A 20,433-nucleotide genomic window follows, 5' to 3' on the forward strand; every position below is an offset into this window, starting at 1 on the left:
AACTCGCAACCCTGAATGCACTGCTGATAACGTCACATATTACATCATTCATGACATGGTCAGTGACATCACTGATGACATCTCAAATGGCATCACTGATAACATCATCCACATGATAATCTGATGCACCTCCTCATACCCTAATATAACCTTTGATACACCCACTCTAAAATACAGACTACCATTTTCGAAACCATAGACACACCAATATCAGTTAGTACATACCCACTCACTAATTCCTAGGTTTACACACACATCAACTCATTCACCCATACACTCACTCATACATGCAGTCAACCATCAATACGGTACTATCAAAGGTACTCACATATCTATACAGACACTCACATACCACCACTCATCCATAGAGTTACTCACGCACCTAGTCAGTCATGCAAAGAATCAATCACACTCCCACTTACTCACCTATACAGTTATACACACACAACCTCACTTATTCAAATATATACTAACACATACTTACACTCTTATACAATAACTAATACAAACACACACTCATCCATACAGCTAGTCTCACAATCACTCACTCTCACATATAGTCATTTATATACTCCAACACTCACTTATACTGCCTTTCACATATGCAGTTACTCACACATGTAACACTGAGGCATCCATTCACTCACCAACACACCCATACACACACTCATCCACCCATAAAGCCCTTCACAGTGGAACCCATACACCCAGTGAATCACCCACTCACACATCTATGCACAGTCACAAACACACACTCAACACCTATACAGATACTCAGACAACCAATCAATAAACCATATAGACCCTCATTTAGCTACTCACCATCCCATGCAACCGCTTACCCACCAATTGACAAACTAAAGTGTGTGAATGTCTGTATCAGTCACTAACCCATGCATTCAGTAAGACATATTTAATCACTTACTTATACAGTCAGTCACGCACCTACTAAGTCATCCATTTCTCTGGTTTTATACGAGGGATAAGTCCAACTAAATATAACGTGGGGGTGCTTTCAGATTTTTTCACTTCAACTAAACTCTCTAGGGTTTGGATACTTCATTTTACATAGTGTATGAAGGGTGTGCTAAAACTAATTGAAATGTATTGGTAAGCTTAGATATTCTCATGTGGCTCATACTCCTTGAGAATGCTCCACCATATATAGTTTCTTGAATGGGATAGCTGCTCCTTTGCCTTTTTGTCCCCAAATCGAAGGTTCTCAGGAACCTGGTTGTTTGAAACCAATATTTGAGCTCATCAACTCAAAGGGTGGGATGCGCCTCAGTCTTGGTGACTGAACTGAGCTCACACAGAACCAGAGTTGTGATGCAATGCCCAGTGGGGCAATCTTTGGCACCAGCGCAATGGGGCTGGGCCAAAGACTGTTGGTGTGCTCAATCACCCCTAGATCCAGCATCTTGGACACTTCTCCCTTGATGCTGGGCCTCACTTTGTCAGATAGCTGTATATCTTATTGTTCACAGACATACTGTTCCCTGTGTCAATGTCATGGGTACATAAATAGATGAGCCTAGGGGATAGTTGGAAAAGGAAGGAGAACTTATCAAACAGCTAACTGTCTCTCTCCTGATGAGGGGTCAGAGAGGGAGAGAGGTTTATTCTTTCTACTGAATCATCATGCTCTTTAGAGGTTAGAAGTTCTGGGAGAGGTTCACTGTTCACCTCTATCTGTCACCAATAATAGAGTCACATAGCACCTCTCATCGTGTGGTTTGAGGTAGTTAACATACAGGACCCTTAAAGTGCTTTTGTGGGTTTAGGTGACCTCCCCCTTGCATTATTTTACTTCATATGGTCCAGTCCACCGGTCCTCTATGCCCGGGGCTCCACTGGCTCCATCACTCACACCTGGAGGTGGAAGAGGTGTGGCGCCGCGGCTAGGGCGACTGACGCTGGAATCTGAGGATCACGGTTCGATCCCCGGCTCCGGCGGCAGGTTAGCCCAGCACCATGTGACTCTGGGCAATAGCTTGCTTAATCTTCCCGTCGGCCCCCAGCGCCTAGAAACCCTTACGGGTGATTGTGCGCTTTACAAATGTGGATTTACTTTACTTACTTTACTTTTACTTACCTTCTGGCCAGGATGAAGCTTGACCAATCTAGCCTTCTGGTCATACCAGAGTCTCGTGACTGTCTATCTGGCTGCTAAGTTCTCAGTGGCGGTCTTCCAGAACCACGTCATCTGAGATCTTGGAGCCAACATGTAGTTGACTACATCTTAGGGTTTTCTTTGGGAGATTGCTCTCACTCCTTTAGATTTCTGACAGGTGGCCAAACAGAAGCTTGAAGGGGCTGAGACTAACTATTTTCAGAGGCCACTCCCTGTAAGAGGACAACAGGCATGGCAAGAGGATGTCTTACCTCAGACTCATGATCATGCCTATCAGGGTCATGTTGAATCTTTCATAAAGCCTATTGGTTTTGGGATGGTAGGATGCGGAGCACTTACAGGTTACTCCACACTCATCACACGTTGACTGCATGTATGCAGACATGATATTAGTGCCTCGGTCAGACACATCCTCTTTGGGAAAATCCATACAGTCAGTAATTGCCATCAGTGCCCTGGCCACAACAGGCACAATCACTGCTCTCAGAGGGATGGCTTCTGGGCACCAGGTGGAATGATCCAACAAGAACAGTCCCAGAGGAGCCGCAATATCAATGCCCTCCATTTCAAAGAAGGTACCAACAACAGGAAGGGGAACCAGCGGAGACTTCTGCTTTTCCCTATCTTTTCAATGGCCTGTCAGGTAGGACAGGACCTACAGAATGCATCCAAGGTCATTCTAATCTGGGGCCAATAAAAATGGGGACCAGCTTTTCAAAGGTCTTGGCCTGCCCCAAATGTCCTGCCAGGGATAAACCATGAGCCAGTCCCAGAAGTAGGACACTTTAGCACTCGTGGAACACCAACACGCAGGTTGTACCAGGCTCAGGAAGCTTAGGCATGCTATACAGATCATTTTTCTACTAAATGATGTGATCACCAGGGATGTCTCCATTTGCCTTGGCTTCAGCCTTGCACCAAATGCCCTCAAGAGTGATGCACTCCATCTGCACTTGGCAAAACTCTTCCTGGGAGGAGCCTCCTTCATTTGACCAGATCCGGTAGGTCTCCCAGGACATCAATGTCCTCCCCTGTAGGTTCTGGGACATCCCCTACAGGTTCTGCTTCCTCTTGGACAGAGGGAATCCCTAGGGTAGGTTTCCTCTACCCCCTGACTGTTCTCTTCTTCGCAGATCATTGTTCCAGGCTTCAGAACTTTGGGATTTTCCTCCCAGGTGCCCATGGCCCTGTGTGGTCTGGCACACCCTCTCAGGCAACCCTAGCATCAACAAGTGTGACTGGAGTTCTGCCTCCTTTCAGATGGTGTGAACCACATTATTATCCAACAGATACTTCACAGGCATGACTGGATTCACAGCTACCTTCTAAGAAATATGAGACACCCCTCCCTACTCAAAGGGAGCCAGTACCTGCTCTGAGGACACCAGATGACACTTGGCAGTAAACATACTGTCTCCTGTCCCTCTAAGTGCCTCCACTATCTTCTAATTGATGGTGACCCACTGCCTATTCTTCTTAGTATTAGTAGGCATATGAGTCTTGGGTACTATCTGTCTTCTACCACGGACACTAACATGACCTCTGGACTATTACCGGTACTAAATGAGACAGCCTCCACCTGAAGCATCTCACTAGCCATTTGTAGTACCTGCTCACCAGTGGGAGCTGCTTCTGTTTTGGACACTTGGGCTCACCCTTTGAGTCACCTTACCTGTAACACTCAAGGTACTTAGGAATTAAGTGACCTGAAGACTTCTTCACATGGAACCCTCCCTTCTGCTCAGGATTGGTCTGGTAATACTCTCCCTACAAACTTTTTGGGGGCATTTTGGTAATTCAGATGTTTTATCTTTGTCTTCCCCCTCCTTTGCAAGCTCTCTGGATTTGCTAGTTCGCAATAAATCAGGTGTTCACACAGCTCTGTAAAACAAATATTGAACATCGCTCTCTCTCAAAATCAGATCATACAGCCCTTTATGATCATCAAGATTGGCTTGACAGCTTGTGGCTGTCCTAAGCCGCATGGGGGATTTGTCTGACGAGATCCCAAACTTGGCTCTTTTACGGGCATACTTCATCTGGTCATCTATGACTATTGTCAGCAGGGTATTCCTCCCCACTGTGGGTACGTGTTTCCAGAAACGCACCTCCAAATTCTTTTCTGGGACCCTATGCATCCTTAGGGCTACTTCAAAACTGAAAACCATTTCTTAATATATTCTCCCACCACATAGATAGACACCTTGTCTTTAGGAATGTGGACTCTCTTGTCCCCCTTAGATGCTGCAATTGTGCTGCCACCATTGTTGCTGTACCCTGTGTTTTGTTTGGCCTTCAGGTCCAGCTCCCTGAGACACACTTAATGAGACACCATTAGTTTTCTTTCTGCCAAGACTCTTTCGCTAAGGTGATATTTGCCTCAGCCCTCCTCTCCTTCAAAGACCTCTGTGCAATTGCATCCCTTTTGACAGCAGTGTCTCCCATCTTGAGTTTTTCTAGTTGCAGTCTGAACTCCATCTCAGACTTCCTGTCCTTCAGTTCTTCAGGGGACAGATTGTGGGGGAGATGCTTCTACCTGTCCTTGATCTGGATGGAGACCTCACTACTGTGGGTCCCCCTCTCTTCACTGGGGCCGTCACAGGTAGTTGTCATGCTCCCCTTCCATTTCCTTCTCCTGCTTATTCTCAATTCCACTTCCTCATTCTCCTGTGGTATAGCCTGTATATGTTGAGCCTCCTCCAAGATGTTCTGGAACAACTGCTTCCGGGGGCTCCAGGCTACTGGTAGCCCCTCTCCCTGCAAAATCCTTTGAGTTCAGCCACAGTGTAGCTCTCTTGGTTGTTGAGCTCAAGGCAGAGTTACAGATGCAATAGAAGTGGATTTGGAAAAATGAAAGAGAACAATCAAGGAGAATTTAAAAAGAGGTTGAATCTGATGTCAAATTATTTATGCTGATTTTTAGTGTTAGACAAAATCAGTGAATGGCATTGCGGAAGCACAAGTACAAGATACCACTGCGACTACCAAAGTAAAAAATTACGTTTTTGATTGGGGGGGGGGGTAAAGATCCTTCCTTCCTAAACAACAGCAACTGTCCTTGTTGAGGGAACCACAAAAGTCACTAAATTAACTGGTGCTTAACCCATTGGTAGCTACAAAAGCAGTATGGCTTAGCTTAGAGCAATACGTATTGATGCTGCATAGAAAGAGTAACATAGTGAAAACACAGCACAACAAAAAATCCAAAACCAATTTACAAAAATAGAGTAAATGCTAATAAATAAAATTATACCAGAACGACAAAGTCCAATCAGTAGAAATGGAGTTATGCAATTTCAAAGTATAAGGTAAGTATCACTAGTTAGCACTGGCAACGAGTCCTGAAGACAAAATACACTAATTCAGCAAAACATGAGGGTTGTAGGCAAAAACGGATGGGGAACTACCACTCACATGTATCATGCCTAACACATGCATTTTAGATTGTTGTTCATTAGGTGTCATGCATTGCACCTCGTTCATGTCGCTACTGTCTGCATTTTTTTGAATGTTATAAAAGTTATGAGCAACTAGAGGTTATGGAAACAAATTGGTGTTCTTCACTATTATTTCAGCCTTTCTGTTTATTGAAACTGCAATTGCTCCAACTTTGACCTTAAAACGTTTTCTAGTTGCAGATCTCCAGTGAAACCTGTGGTTCAGAGAAGCTTTGTTTCAGCAATCCGTCCGGATGTAATCCTGCCACCAGTGCAAGCTGCATTTTCATGTCATCTATGCCAGCAACGGGAGGTGGTTACATCTTTGAAATGAGTGCGCTCTCAACTGGATATGTTGCGATTGGATTTTCCAATGATAAACTAATGGTGAGTCTTATGTATGGAGCTGAAGAAGTACCTGGATAGGAAATATTTTGCACCAAGACTATTAAACAACTTTAGAGCTTTTTTTATGAGAATAGGTTAAATGGTGGTTGCATAAAATCAAGCGCACATTAATTTCATGTCACATTTTACAGATCTCTAAAAGTTTCCACTAAGTTCCTTAATTTCATTGACAATGACAATTCATAAATTAGATTGTGCTTTTTTTATGAGAATAGGTTAAATGGTGGTTGCATAAAATCAAGCGCACATTAATTTCATGTCACATTTTACAGATCTCTAAAAGTTTCCACTAAGTTCCTTAATTTCATTGACAATGACAATTCATAAATTAGATTATGTCAGTTTGCGCAAGTGTGCTTACTAATATGAACGTACTCTGAACCAAACCAGGGTGGATAAGCCTGGCATTTTTACTTGTTCTGCAGAGGGGCAATGGACATAAACCTCCTGACCTTGCTACTCAATCGAACTGAATATTCCCTTTTGTATTCCTCCAAGTGTGGACCATTGAGCCTTGGGCGATGTCCGATGTGATTGGAGTTCTTCATTTTGTAAGTAGAGATCCTGGAGGCTTCCTGGTTCTTCATATTCCACCAGGATCCAAATTGGGGGCACATAATTCTAACAGAGCTGGATGTAGGCTACCAATTAACTATCAGGGTGTAAAGTCTGGGGACCTGGGTGCTGGTCTCGGCAACGACGCTCAACATCCTGTGATTCTGGGTAAATCACTTAAGCTCCCTGTGCCTATCAAAAATGAATGTGTCTTATTGTAACACAACTTGTGCCCATGTAAAGCACTCTGATACCAAGTGCCTTTGGGTCAAGTTCATGCTATATAAAACACCCCTTAAAAAATGTCCTATGGAATGTCCTATGAAATGAGGACATCCCACCCATTATGGCTTTTTTTAGGTCTAGCACAGCGAAAGACCTTATGTCATAAAAATGAACAGGGAGTGGATGTTGCTTCAGCCGGCTTAAGATATTGATTGCTTTGAGCCAGCCCCCTTCCAACAATGGTTCCTTTTGATAGCCTTCTTTAGAAAGTGCTTATTTGAAGTGTCATTTACAGTTGCACTGATTTACGTGTACTTTTAAATTGGTGATTGGCTAAAATGTAGTTTGTCATTCGGATCACACTATCAACACCACCTAATGATCTCAACACCGTTCACAAGTGGAAAATTTCAAAGCAGTCCATATTTGCCACCATTATAATGCACTGCTTTACTTGGCCATGTACTATTTTTCTCTGCCAGGAAGTCACCATTGAACTGTGAGTGGTGCATCACCATGCCATTGATGTGTGTAAACCCTGCATGAGGGAATATCCCTCATAGTCTAGTGAGTTGCCATCCAATTTTAAGTGAGGGAAAACCCCACATCTAGGTGTTTGCTGAATCATGATGGTGATGTGCAGCTAGTAGCCAGATACCAGAGAAAGACATTACATCGTTCAATGCCCAGATCTGCACATCCTGCAGTTTCCTTGCTTATTATAACTGTGTGGCATATCCGCAATCCTGTGCACATTTACGGTATTTTCTACAATTCCCTACACAATATATATGTTAGACCTGGCCCTTTTAGCAGGTTTATCCCCAAACATTTTGCCTCCTTTTTTCCTGACTGTTTTTGTTGTCTATAGGATTATGGGCACTTTACCACTGCTGATCATTGCTAAAGTGCATAAACTCTCTGTAAATTGTTAAATATGATTAGTTATTCAACACTTCCATATTTGATTTACTTGAAAGTCCCAGTTAAGTGCACTGAGTATGCCTGGGTCTGTAAATCAAATGCTACTCGTAGACTTGCAGCACTGGTTGTGCCACCCACATGAATAGCCCTGTAAATGTGTTTCAGACCTACCACTGAAGTGCTTGTCGACCGGGCAAATGCACCCACTTCCGAGGCCCCAAACATTTCCTTTTCTTACATGTACGACACCCCTCAGGTAGGTCAAAGGTACCCCCATGGGTGGGCTTCAGGGTATGTGAAAATTAGGACATGTACTGGTGTGTGTGACCTGTCCAGCTAGTGAAATACTGTGTATTTAGTTTTTCACTGTTGAAAAGCTGTCTCTCCCATTGGCTACAATTAGGGCTGCCCTGTAACATCTTACATGTATAACTTCCAATTGGGACAAGCTAGAGAAATGGATGTTTAGGCTTTTTACACTCACAATTTAATAACACCCCTTTTGGTAAAGGTGGTTGTTAAATTTTGTGTTTGAAAATGCCACTTTTAAAAAGTGAAACAAACAAGATGATGGACGGAATGTTGCACAATGGCAAAACACTCACCCCCAGTCACAGATCTGGGTTTAATCCATCGTTATTTTGCTCACCAAGCCACCCCAGTTCAGACATGGTCATATGCAAATCAGTCTTGACCCTGTGCCTCATGGGAACAGTCCAGCCCGAACTACCAAGCCATGTCTTCCCTGGACCAGAATCAAGCATCCTAGGACCGGTTTCTGGCTATCAGCCGTCTTCAGCCAGGATAGCTTGACTCCAGTGGCCTAGTGAGCAAGGGACCCACGTCTGGGCATACCCTTCCCACATAGGGTGAACAGCGAAACAAACAAGATGATGGACGGAATGTTGCACAATGGCAAAACACTCACCCCCAGTCACAGATCTGGGTTTAATCCATTGTTAGTTTGCTCACCAAGCCACCCCAGTTCAGACATGGCCATATGCAAATCAGTCTTGACCCTGTGCCTCATGGGAACAGTCCAGCCCGAACTACCAAGCCATGTCTTCCCTGGACCAGAATCAAGCATCCTAGGACCGGTTTCTGGCACAGGGTCAGACTGATTTGCATATGACCATGTCTGAACTGGGGTGGCAGAGTGGGCTAAAGAACGGTGATGGATTAAACCCAGATCAGTTGACTGGGGCTGAGTGCTTGTATTGTCAACGCTCCGTCCATCATTTCCTTTGTTTTTTCTTTGTTCGCCATAAGTTGGCAGGGTATGCTCAGACGTGAGTCCCTTGCTCACTTTGCCACTGGATTCAAGCAAGCCGGGCTGAAGACGGCTGAAATGCCAGAAACCGGTCCTCGGTAGGTTGTTTCCCGTCCAGGGAAGGCATGGGTTGACAGTTCGGGCTGGACTGTTCCCATGAGGCACAGGGTCAGACTGATTTGCATATGGCCATGTCTGAACTGGGGTGGCAGAGTGGGCTAAAGAACGGTGATGGATTAAACCCAGATCAGTTGACTGGGGGTGAGTGCTTGTATTGTCAACGCTCCGTCCATCATTTCCTTTGGTTTTTCTTTGTTCGCCATAAGTTGGCAGGGTATGCTCAGACGTGAGTCCATTGCTCACTTTGCCACTGGATTCAAGCAAGCCGGGCTGAAGACGGCTGAAATCCCAGAAACCGGTCCTCGGTAGCTTGTTTCCGGTCCAGGGAAGGCATGGCTTGGCAGTTCGGGCTGGACTGTTCCCATGAGGCACAGGGTCAGACTGATTTGCATATGGCCATGTCTGAACTGGGGTGGCAGAGTGGGCTAAAGAACGGTGATGGATTAAACCCAGATCAGTTGACTGGGGGTGAGTGCTTATATTGTCAACGCTCCGTCCATCATTTACTTTGGTTTTACTTTTAAAAAGTGGGCATTTTCTTACTTGACCATTTTGAGCGCTTCTGACTGTGAAAGCAATAATATATAATGCAACATTTTATGTAGTGCAATACTGTGGAATGCAATATTAGTGTACAATTTACATCACTTTATTATGCAATGCAACAAGAGTACATATTGCAATGTTGTACTTCAGTAGTATGTAATACAACAATATGCAACAATGGAAAACATTGAACAATTCAATACCATGAGGAGCTATGCAACTATACTATAAGATAAAATAATTCAATTCTTTCCAAAGCATGGTTAAATGGGAACAATATTATTTAAAGCAATAGCATGCATTCCAAAATACTACACAATGCAACAATAATATGCACTGCAACATAGTTTTACTCAATGCAGTACACATATAGATTAAAAGCATGTAACAATACATTGAAGTTTGTTCAATGAACCAGGGGCTATAGATTTTTCTCACGTTATGTAATATGATGAAACTACGCAACGCTGCAAGTATGGGATGAATAGAATATGGATTGCTTAAAACACCAAACGGAAATAATTATGGAAAAAAAGTACATTGATTAAACAAAATTATAAGAGGACATTTCTGAACTAGAAATTAATGGTTTGTAGCAACAAGAAGACATCAATGAAGTGATCAAAGCTTTGGAAGGCAGAATTGAAAACATGACCATGAGTGAAAGCAACATAAGCAACCCAAATTCGCAAGAGACTAGGAAACTGGAAAAATATACACTAGCCAAAAGATTTGTCCCATTAAAATAATGAGCTGGAAAGCGAGATACTTTAAACTGACTAAATGCAACATATATGATTGGTACCTTAGTGACTTTGCAATATAGTTAAACCATTTCTCAAGATGTGCATCCAACAAGAATGGTATACTTTAAATCATTGTGGTCATGGATGATTTTGCTCAGACTCTTCCATTTGCCTCTTACAGTATTTACAAGGACCCATCTTGGAATGCGCTCAACCTGATCCACATTGATGAGGTAGCCCCAAATATAGGCAGGAATGTGACCCAGATAGAGGGATAAATTCAGGTCTTCTTTTATAGTTTGCGGATTCTTTTTTGCTAAAAATGTTCACATTTCTTCATTAGCCTCGGACTTTTTGTAATTTCTATTGAATACATTTTTTTAAAGTAGGACTCGCCAAAAGCTATTGAATAAATCTTTTCCAGTATTTCTACAGTAATTGTTCAAGTCGTAAATATTGATTAAAAACAATGATTAGTAGCATAAGAGAACAAAACGTAACATAAATGTATTTCAAGAGAGCATTTTAACCTATGAGAAGGTCACTTAGCTCTTTTCACAGATAATGTATTTTTACTTTTACCCAACTCAGCAGTAATAGAAATCTGCCATATAGCAGACTGCACCTCTTTTCTCAATTCATCCTTAATGTAAAGTATAAGTGCACTGCTCTATTGTTCTTTGGTTATACCTCAAGCATATTAAGACGGAAGGCTGGTGCTTAAAATAGCCACAGGCAATTATCTATTGAAACTTGGTTTGGGTATAAGTTTCAGTGACAGCAGTGAAAGCAAGCTTGAGCACACTACTCGATATTTGATAAAGGAGAACACTTGGATGAGAGACATTTCACTGTTTTAAGAAATAGGAAACCGACACTAGCATACACATTTTTCACTGATGCATCCTAACTCTAAAAATCCCAGGCTGTCCACTTTGAGAGACTGGCTGTCGCAGTGGTCACCTCGGCGGTAGCGCGGCGGAGCCGTGACCTGGACTCTGTCTAAGAAGCCATACCGTGTGTTTCTCAGCGGGAGTGGAGACGGACGAAGAGACGGAGGCTCCGACACAGCGACACAGCGGCAGTAGTGAGAGAGGCGAGGAGAGTGGAGAGAAGGGAGAGCGAAGACTGTGTGTGGTGTGCTGAGACGAGCTAGGTCTCCTGGGAAGGCTGTCTGTTTGTTTTGCTTCGAGCGGCTCCCCCCGCAGTGGTAATCATGTCAGCAGTAATGTAACGCTTAATTTGTAAAATATTAAGTCCAGGTGCTCACATTTTTGTAGGGTGTCACACCCACTCTCCCCCGACGGGCTCCACCCTCTTACTCTATTTGTCGCAGACACATTAACATTACTCGGGTAGCACAGCAATTGTGATTGTAATGCAGGTAATTGACAAAAAAACAAACATGGGCAACAAATGAGGGGTGCACTTTTCCATGGACGTACCTCAACCATTAAAGATTAAACAACATACTTCGCACCAGTACCAGCATGTATTAATATTAAATCATTTCCTGTATGGTTTTAATTAGAGGCCTGCTGCTTGCTCGAGTCAGGGCGACACAAGCTGCTTCCTGAGATGACTCAGCTGACTAGAGCTTCTGCAGCTGCGCAGTAAGCTCTGGCGGTGAAAAGTTGAGATATTGGTCTGATCTGCGTGAGTCCGACTCCGAGAGGAAAGGCGATTCAATGCTAAGAAGACAGGGAAGGTGCCAGGCTAATAATTCATTTTTCAATTGTTGGGAGCTCACCCAGGCAGTTTAAGGCGGGTGGCCGTGGCTCGCAATTTAAATATTTTAGGCACAAATCCATATTGCGTGTAGACCCGGCACTATGAAATATGTGCCGGTGCTAAGCTCCGGAAAGCACCGGCACAAATTAAGCACCCTCTGGGATTCAGGCTATAATCGAGCTACAGCTTTGATTTTCAGCGGGGGCGGCAGTGATAAAGCGAAAGTATAACTGCGCACAGCTGAAGAAACATTGTAGCATTGCAGCATACAGTCGGCTGTTCGGGATAGCATTTGAGCCCTTTTTTTCGAGGGGTTGAAAAGGGGAAAAAAAAGCACCTCTTCTTAATGCAGGATTGGCAGGATTTTGCATTTTTTTGTGTATAGCGGAGGAATGGCAATGTGGAATGGAATAAGAGATCTGGGTCAGTTCTAATAGTTTTTTTTCTGTGTTGGACTGAAATCAAGACACAGACGCAGATAATTTAAGTAAGTTGGTTTTCTATTTTCCCCTTTTTTTTATTTTTTAGGAAACTAGGAACTGGCATGGCTCCCAAGGTTGCTTGTGGGGGCAAGACAAGAGGCACAGGGGTGGCCGCTGTTGGTACACGTGCGGCATTAGCTGCAAAGAATGCTAAAGAAACCCCTGGCAGTGAACAGCAGGATCATGTTGCTATACAGGGTAAAAATCTTATATGTGGGACACGCAAGATTTCTCAAATGTTTCAAGCGACCATTGGCAAAAAAAGCTGCAAACATCTCAAACACTCCCCTACAGTGTCATTCATCTGATGTCCTACAGGGGGGGATGAGTCGATTCCCGGCCCTCGGGAAGAGGGCCAGGTGACTACGAGTGCGGAAGACTCTGTAGCCCCTCTGAGCAATGTGGATGACTAACTCAGATTCAAGAGAGGTCACCATGAATAGGGGGGTGGCGATTCTATGCCGTCGCGGTATGGTCGGCACGGGTAGGGAGAAGGTAGACAACCTGGGGAGGTGGGCTATCACGGAGTGTATATTAGGCGGCATTAAGACCATACTTTGTCAGTGTATGCTTCAAATCTAGACGAGGCCGAGACCCTGGAGTTTCTGAACGTTGAGTTGGCATCGTGGGGAACCCCACTGATATTATTAGGTGATTTTAATATACATGGAGATGGCCTGACATGGGAACCTGATTTTAGGGGCTATAATGGTCATAAGCCCAAGGTATTTAATGCTTTACAGCAGTTGCTACAGGATCATGGTCTGGCTGATGGTTGGGCTGTTGTGAATCCAGGAGATCCGGGGTATACGTTCTACTCTTCCCCACACAATAATTTTTTTTGCCTAGATTATATCTTTCTCCCTCGAATAATGATTGTGGGGTCGAAGATGCAGGTTTGGCCTCGTATCATACCAGATCATGGGCCGGTGGTACTGGATCTTGCATGTTTTAGCCCCCCTAGAGAACGGAGATCTTTTACATTTAATAAAAAACTTTTATGTGATGAGGATTATGTTCGATATATACGCAACTGGACTATATTATTTATGGAGAGTAATAGAGGCTTAACCACCTTACCCATGGCATGGGATTCATTTAAAGCTCGTATAAGGGACGAAACACTGAGTTTTGGGTGGGCTAAGCAGCGATGCCAGAAAGAAAGCATGCTGGGTCTGCTGGAGGACTTAAAAATGGCAGAGCGGGAACTTATAAATGCTGTTAGAGCTAATGCTAATAGTTTAGATGCACAAACTAAAGTTGCCTGCTGCGAGGCCAAGATCAATGGGGCTTGGAGTCAGGAAATTGCATCTCAATTTAAAACTTACAAGGCAGAAAGGTATGAATATGGGGAAAAAACGGTAGGTGTTTAGCTCAAAGGATGCGGGTTCGACAAGCTTCTCAGCGAATTAAAATTCTTGAAGATGGTAAAAGGGTATAGTGGAAACACTTGAAGGTATTTTGCATATCTTTCATGCCTATTATGAGGAGTTGTATACTCAGGAACTAATAGAGCAGGGGTATATAAAAAAACAGAGTACCTTCATATACATAGGGTGATTGCATTGCTTGATTATGCTACTGCGCAGCAAAAACATATTGACTTAGTCTTTTTAGATGCTGAAAAAGCATTTGATCGGGTGTCATGGTCATTTCTTTGGGCTACAATGTGTAAAATGGGTTTTGGACCCAATTTTTTGCAAGCATTACAAACTATGTACAAACAACCACAGGCTAGAATTTGCGTAATGGGGCAGGAATCACCGCTGGTACATATTACCAGGGGGACTCGACAAGGGTGCCCATGTTTGCCTTTATTATTTGCGATTTATATTAACCCGTTGATACAATTGTTGGAAATAACTAATAATATACAGTCAATGGTTTTTGGGCAGATGATATTGCGTTGTTAACACCTGATCCTGAGCAAGCGCTGTTGGAAATAGAAAACTTGACTCGAACTTTTGGGGCAGTCGCGGGCTACAAACTGAATATTTTTAAGACCAGGTTCTCTGTACCGAGGGACTTTGCTCCGGTGATGCTCGAGTTATGCCGGAAGCTAGGTATTTGGGTATAAAGATTCGGCTCTCACTTCAAGAGATTGTTGAAGTCAATTGGATGGATATATTGTCTTTGGCTAAAAGATGTTTGGGAAAAGTCGAATGTCTTCATTTATCAATGGTTGGGCGTTGTAATGTTTTAAAAATGTGCATTCTTCCTAGGGCCTTGTATTATTTCAGGACAGTACCGCTTGAGTTGACTCGACGTCAATTAATGCAGCTGCAGTCTCTTGCAGACAGATTTATATGTGGTCAGAAGCAAGCACGCCGAGCTTCAAAGTTTATGTCCCTACCGCTGGAACGTGGGGGGTGGGGTGTCCCGAACTTTATGTTTTATTATTTAATTTGTCTGTTGCAGAGTATGCAGTACTTGGTGACTAAAATGGAAATGAGTCAATTTGAAGTTCCGAATCTATATCAAATGTTGATGGGGAAGCAGGCGAACAAGGCACTATTGAAATTTTATGAACCAAGCTATTTTAAAAGGACAAGATTTAAAATTGCATTTGCAGCGTATAAAGCATGGAAGTCGATACATAAAGTCATGCTTATAGGTCGTATAGGTTATTATATGCCCTTGAATTCTACGGAGATATTTCTGCGGTTTTTTGGGACACAAAAATGGTTATTTGCAGGGAAAAAGGGATTCAACATCTATGGGACTTATATAGCGAAGGAGTCTTGGCTTCTTTCACTGATCTTGTTGGAAAATATAAGTTGTCCAAAAATGATTTTTTTAAATATTTGCAAATCCGTGACTATCTTGTAAAAAATTGCAAACGCACGACAATAATATCTAACGACTTGATAGAGGCTCTGATTAAAAGGGCTAAGATTGGTGTATTGTATGGCATATTGTTGGAGCCCCAACAGGATGATATCGTGTTGCAGGATATAAAGTGGGGTGAACATTTTGGGAAGAGTGGTCTCTATGTTCAATTATCGATAGATATGGCTACCAAAGTCATGCTAACAGGAAATCTATGCACCCAACATTATAAAACTTTGTTCAATCTTTATTATACTCCTGTGAAAATGATGAAGTTGGGGGGCATCATGACGGGAAGTGTTTTAGGTGCTCGGTAGAGAAATCCGACATAGTGCATATATTTCTTGATTGTCTAGCTTTAAAACTGTTTATTAGGCATATCTCAGAACTTTTGTCACAGATCACAGGGGTTAATGTGTGTATTATTAGAGAGATTATGCTTTTAGGTGTGTGGGAAGGCTCTGATTCTATTCAGAGCCATTACCAGTTTCGCAATCTTTTATTTATGTCTACTGCTGTTGCTAGACACGGTGTTGCTTCTATGTGGCTTCAATCAGAGGCACCAACATTCGAAATGTGGCGTGCAAAGTTCTTTAATGTTTTTAACCTGGAATATAGTCTATATTGCACAAAATCAATGTGGAAGAAACAATTGGGACTTAAAATTTGGCAACCTATGCTACAACATATGGGGATATCGATGTGAAACTCAAGTGTGCTTAATCTTATATCTTGTCCTTTTTTAGGCTTATAATTCCTACAACAATGACTTTATGTTGTGACTCTCAAAGAAATTATTTTGTTTTGGTTCTGTTTTGTTCATTTTCTTTTTTGTAAACTATGTACTGAACAATAAAAACTTTATAAACAAAATAAAACCTAACTCTAAAAATCCCACCCAAACAAAAATGAGATGCACAAAGATTGCAACAGCAATCACTAACTGTGCTGATCTTGTCAGCTAATAAGCAGGAGTAGTTGTCGGCAAGTGCATGCAATATCTTTTTCTCACGACAAAGAAGAGACTCCTGTTAATGGTCTTTTTCAAATTTTTATTACAAAGTAATTACAAATAGATCCCACAGACTTATTTGTATTCATTATCTATTATTGATAACATTTCCAACACCAATGGGCCTATAGAGCTGCCCTTCATATTGTTGTGTAATTAGTTTCTAAGCTATGAAGTCTACTTCTGTTGCAACTTTTCACATTGATAGCTGGTGAGTATTTTGTTAAATTGTTTTCAGCATGTGATCAAACAAAACGATTTGTCATTATTTATCGATAAATCTGTTATTTTTCAGGGAAATGATGACATTTACATCTGTGTCATGAACACGACTGGAAGCATTGAAATTCAACATGCATTCTCAACCGGTCAAACCACTCCCAACCTCGTTCCACTGGTAGATGAAAGATATTTCTGTATTTTATTCTTCTGATGAATGCTTTAAAAATTATGGATTCACTTTATCTATATTCGTTTTCACCTGAAATGTCAATACAGATTCTAATAGATACATTTTTTTTAAATGTTTACACATTGATGAATTGACTATGCTTGTTTATATAAGTATACAAACAATACATTCTTAGTTCATAACTTAATACTTTTGAGTTCTTATGACAGATATGAAATATTGGGGTCTAGCTGTCTGGAGTGAAACATCCTGTTAGACGTCACTCATCAAAAGTCAGACATTGTGCACATAGCATTGACCATGAGGTTATATCAGACTGCTGAAGTCTTGTGTCATGATTGAAAAGCTGAATTGAATGTGTCCAGCTATCATGTATTATTAATCAAAATTCAAGAGTAATGCTCTGATATAAGTAGAATAGTGATGGACAGAGTTGGCACATCCACAGCATTTTTTCATGTGATTTGATAGTACTACTGAGGTTCTTTCTACTCAGAGGGAGACTATTTGAATTAAGACTGTACCATACAAATGACGTCAGCCCCTTTTCCTTAAAAGGGATGCAATGCTCTGGATGTATATATATATTTAGTCAATGCACTGTTGGCATGGCCCAAAATACTACAAAACATTGGAAGGAACAAAACGATACGAAAAACCCTTTGCTCTTAAACTTAATAAAAACACATTTGGAATTAAAATTAAAACATTGGAAGGTCATAGATTGTGGTATCTTGAGGAAACAATGTAGCCTCAACCCAGTCAGTGGCAATTGAATATTATAGGGACCTACTATTCAGGCCTTAGAGACTCTGTGGCAAACATTGCAAACGAGTCAGGAATCAGCCTTTAGGTATTTTAAATAAATTATTGACATTTAAAAGCAAGCACCGGGCATTGCAACTCAAATGCCAGGTAGTTGTGGTAACAACCTTATTTTCTGAAGGTAGATAACTTCAGGTAGAAATTCAGAACTTAACATTGATTTATTTATGGATTTACTTATTTATTTATCTATATAGATCGTTTATAAAGCGCCAACAAAATCCGGGGACATCAGATTACTGTATGGTACAAATTTCGCATGAACAGAACTTCAGCAAGATAATAACCCCAAAGCTAAAGGACAAGTAAGGTAATCCTCATGTGATTACAGAGCAGCGAAGTTACACAGGTCGTAATGAGATTTACATAGCATATTCAGCCAGAACTTGGGCAAGCTACAATTCATTGACGATTACACTTTAGAAAACACAAGAGAGGAATTTCATGTCATTTTCAATCCAGCAGGGGAGAGCAGAGACGAGGTAGAGAATTGAGCTTGTTAGAAATTTATTGGAGAAAAGGATTTGACTTTCCTCTTGAAGGTGGGTGGAGGAGGGCGGCGGTAGTGAGTTCCATTCTATAGTTCAAAGCAACTTTTGCTTTGGGTGATTAAACGTTCTCTTCCATCAATATATTACAATTCATCCCAACCCAGGGAGAGTGGCATTAGTGGGGATCTTTTACATTTCATGGAAGTCGTAAGGGCAGGAGCACAGGCTACAGCACTGAATCCTGCAAGCATATCTATGAAAATATAACTCGCTGGATGTAATTCCAGAGGTGAGCTGTAATTTGCCCCATCGCAGCTCTCTAAACTGTATGCAGATATCAGTTTGATAATATTGGAATATAAACTTACATCACAGAAATTGGTTTACTGCTGCGAGCTTTATTTACATTATGGTTTTGGCTTTCCTGAAACAAACTGAATTGAAAACGTTGCTACTGATATTCTGTGACAACTAAATTAAAACATTGGGCCTAGTTCATGCAACTATTTGCATTTTTTGAGTCTATTTTAGGAGCATAAATGACTAATTGCATGTGTAAGGTGTTAAACAATATAGGTAATGGATATCACTAAAAGAGGTTTCTTCACCTGAAAAAATTATTTCCTCAAAGATTAAAATAGGAAACGTGCTATTGCACAATGATATTGATATTTCTCAATTTGTACTCTTGGGGCGAGATGTATCAAAGGATTGCATTGCCATATGTCATGCTAGGTGACACAAGGGCAATGCAATCCTTAAGTCAGATTTATACAGCCATGCATTGCCCACCTTGCGTGCCCCTGCATTGCTAGGTAAATCCAGAGTAACACAAGTCATTTTAATTCGCTGCCTTGCGTTTCTCTGTGCTGGGAATATCTTTGGGGCATAATATCAAGAACAGGCGATAAAATTATTGCCGCTTTATCTGCAGGAAACTAACGCTAAAGCTGCGATAATGGGCTTGATAATATGCCCTTGTGAATTCCCATAGCAGCCCAGGTTAACACCAGAACCTGGGCTGCTATGGAAATTCACAAGGACATATTAACAAGCCCATTATCGCCGCTTTAGTAGCAGTTTCCTGCCGATAAAGCGGCGATAATTTTATCGCATGTTCTTGATAATATGGGCCATTATTTCTCCGAATTGTTTTTACAGCACACTTAAAAAGAGGAAAACGCCTCTAAGGATTGTTTTCCTGCAGGAAGGTGTCTCTTCTTGTACAAAAGCAATCCTGCTTGCAACGTTCCACACAGTGTGTCAGAGCTGGAATGCACAGTATCTCTGCTCGCTCGATTTGACGCAGTGCAGCAAGTTGTCTTTCTGTCAAATACTGATTCATCTGGCCTTTATTGTAAACAAGAATTGTTTAAACAGTCTTGTCTGGGCCTCTCAAGAAACTGTGCAATGTTTCCCAAAGTGTTTGAAATGACCCCCTTTACCAAAACCACCATCCTTGGTGTCTGATTACCTCTCACTGATGTCTGAATAACACTACAATTCATGCCTTCTTTATTCAAACCAGTCCAACACTGCATGTAGCCTTGACGGGTCAGGGGAATCAGGGGCTGGGAAGGGGCCATCGCTTCCTTCCTCTGCGGCTCAATCTGACTGCCACATATCTCCTGTGGGATACATTATGGCAATTCCATACCCATAGCTTTGTGCTTCTGCACACTTTAGGCTGTATAACTTCATGGTCTCCATGGCCTTGGCAAACAACTACCTTTCGTTGGGGATCAAAGCAGCACTGTATCGACCAGCTGATTCCACCGCCCAGCCCTGGATGTTCTCTTTATACCTTTGTAGAGAACATGAATTCGTGTCCCAATGAGCTGATATGCTACCTCTGTTGCTTCCACACTGGGACTGGTGCTGAGGACAATAGGAAAAGCTCACCTGAGATTGCCTGGGTGAAGATGAGGAGGAGGTTTTCATGCACTCTCTATTAGCACTTTTCCAGACACTACTCTCAATCTGATTCAGAGCCTCCTTGCCACCCGAGTTGTCCCAGCGCTTCTCTGCTCACACATTCACCCCCTACTTTTTTAATATTGCCCTCCCAAAATACCCTTCTTACTCCTTCAGCCTAATTAAATAGATGATCCACTCTGCCTATCCTCTTACCCAACCAGTATATCACTTTATTCTTTAGTTGATAATGATCTTCTTCTCAAATTGGTCCTACAACAGGTACATTCTTTAGGATAATCACAAGGAGGGGTTTGCCTCAGGGGGTTGCTGGAGCACTGTTGAACGACTTTGGCGATCTAAACAAAAGCC

The 20,433-nt window shown here is 42.1% G+C and overlaps 1 protein-coding gene across 1 annotated transcript in view; it reads left to right on the forward strand.

Annotated features, from left to right (window-relative positions):
- The window catches only part of LOC144776444 (putative ferric-chelate reductase 1), a 321,596-nt gene that overhangs the window by 125,190 nt on the left and 175,973 nt on the right, over positions 1–20,433 (forward strand). The window contains exons 7-8 of the mRNA XM_078659268.1: positions 5,767–5,958; positions 16,715–16,816. Of these exons, the coding sequence (XP_078515394.1) occupies positions 5,767–5,958; positions 16,715–16,816 (294 nt within the window). The remainder of the gene's footprint in view (positions 1–5,766; positions 5,959–16,714; positions 16,817–20,433) is intronic.

The sequence above is a fragment of the Lissotriton helveticus genome, chromosome 1_1 (genome assembly GCF_964261635.1).
Source record: "Lissotriton helveticus chromosome 1_1, aLisHel1.1, whole genome shotgun sequence".
NCBI classification, from domain to species: Eukaryota; Metazoa; Chordata; class Amphibia; order Caudata; family Salamandridae; genus Lissotriton; species Lissotriton helveticus.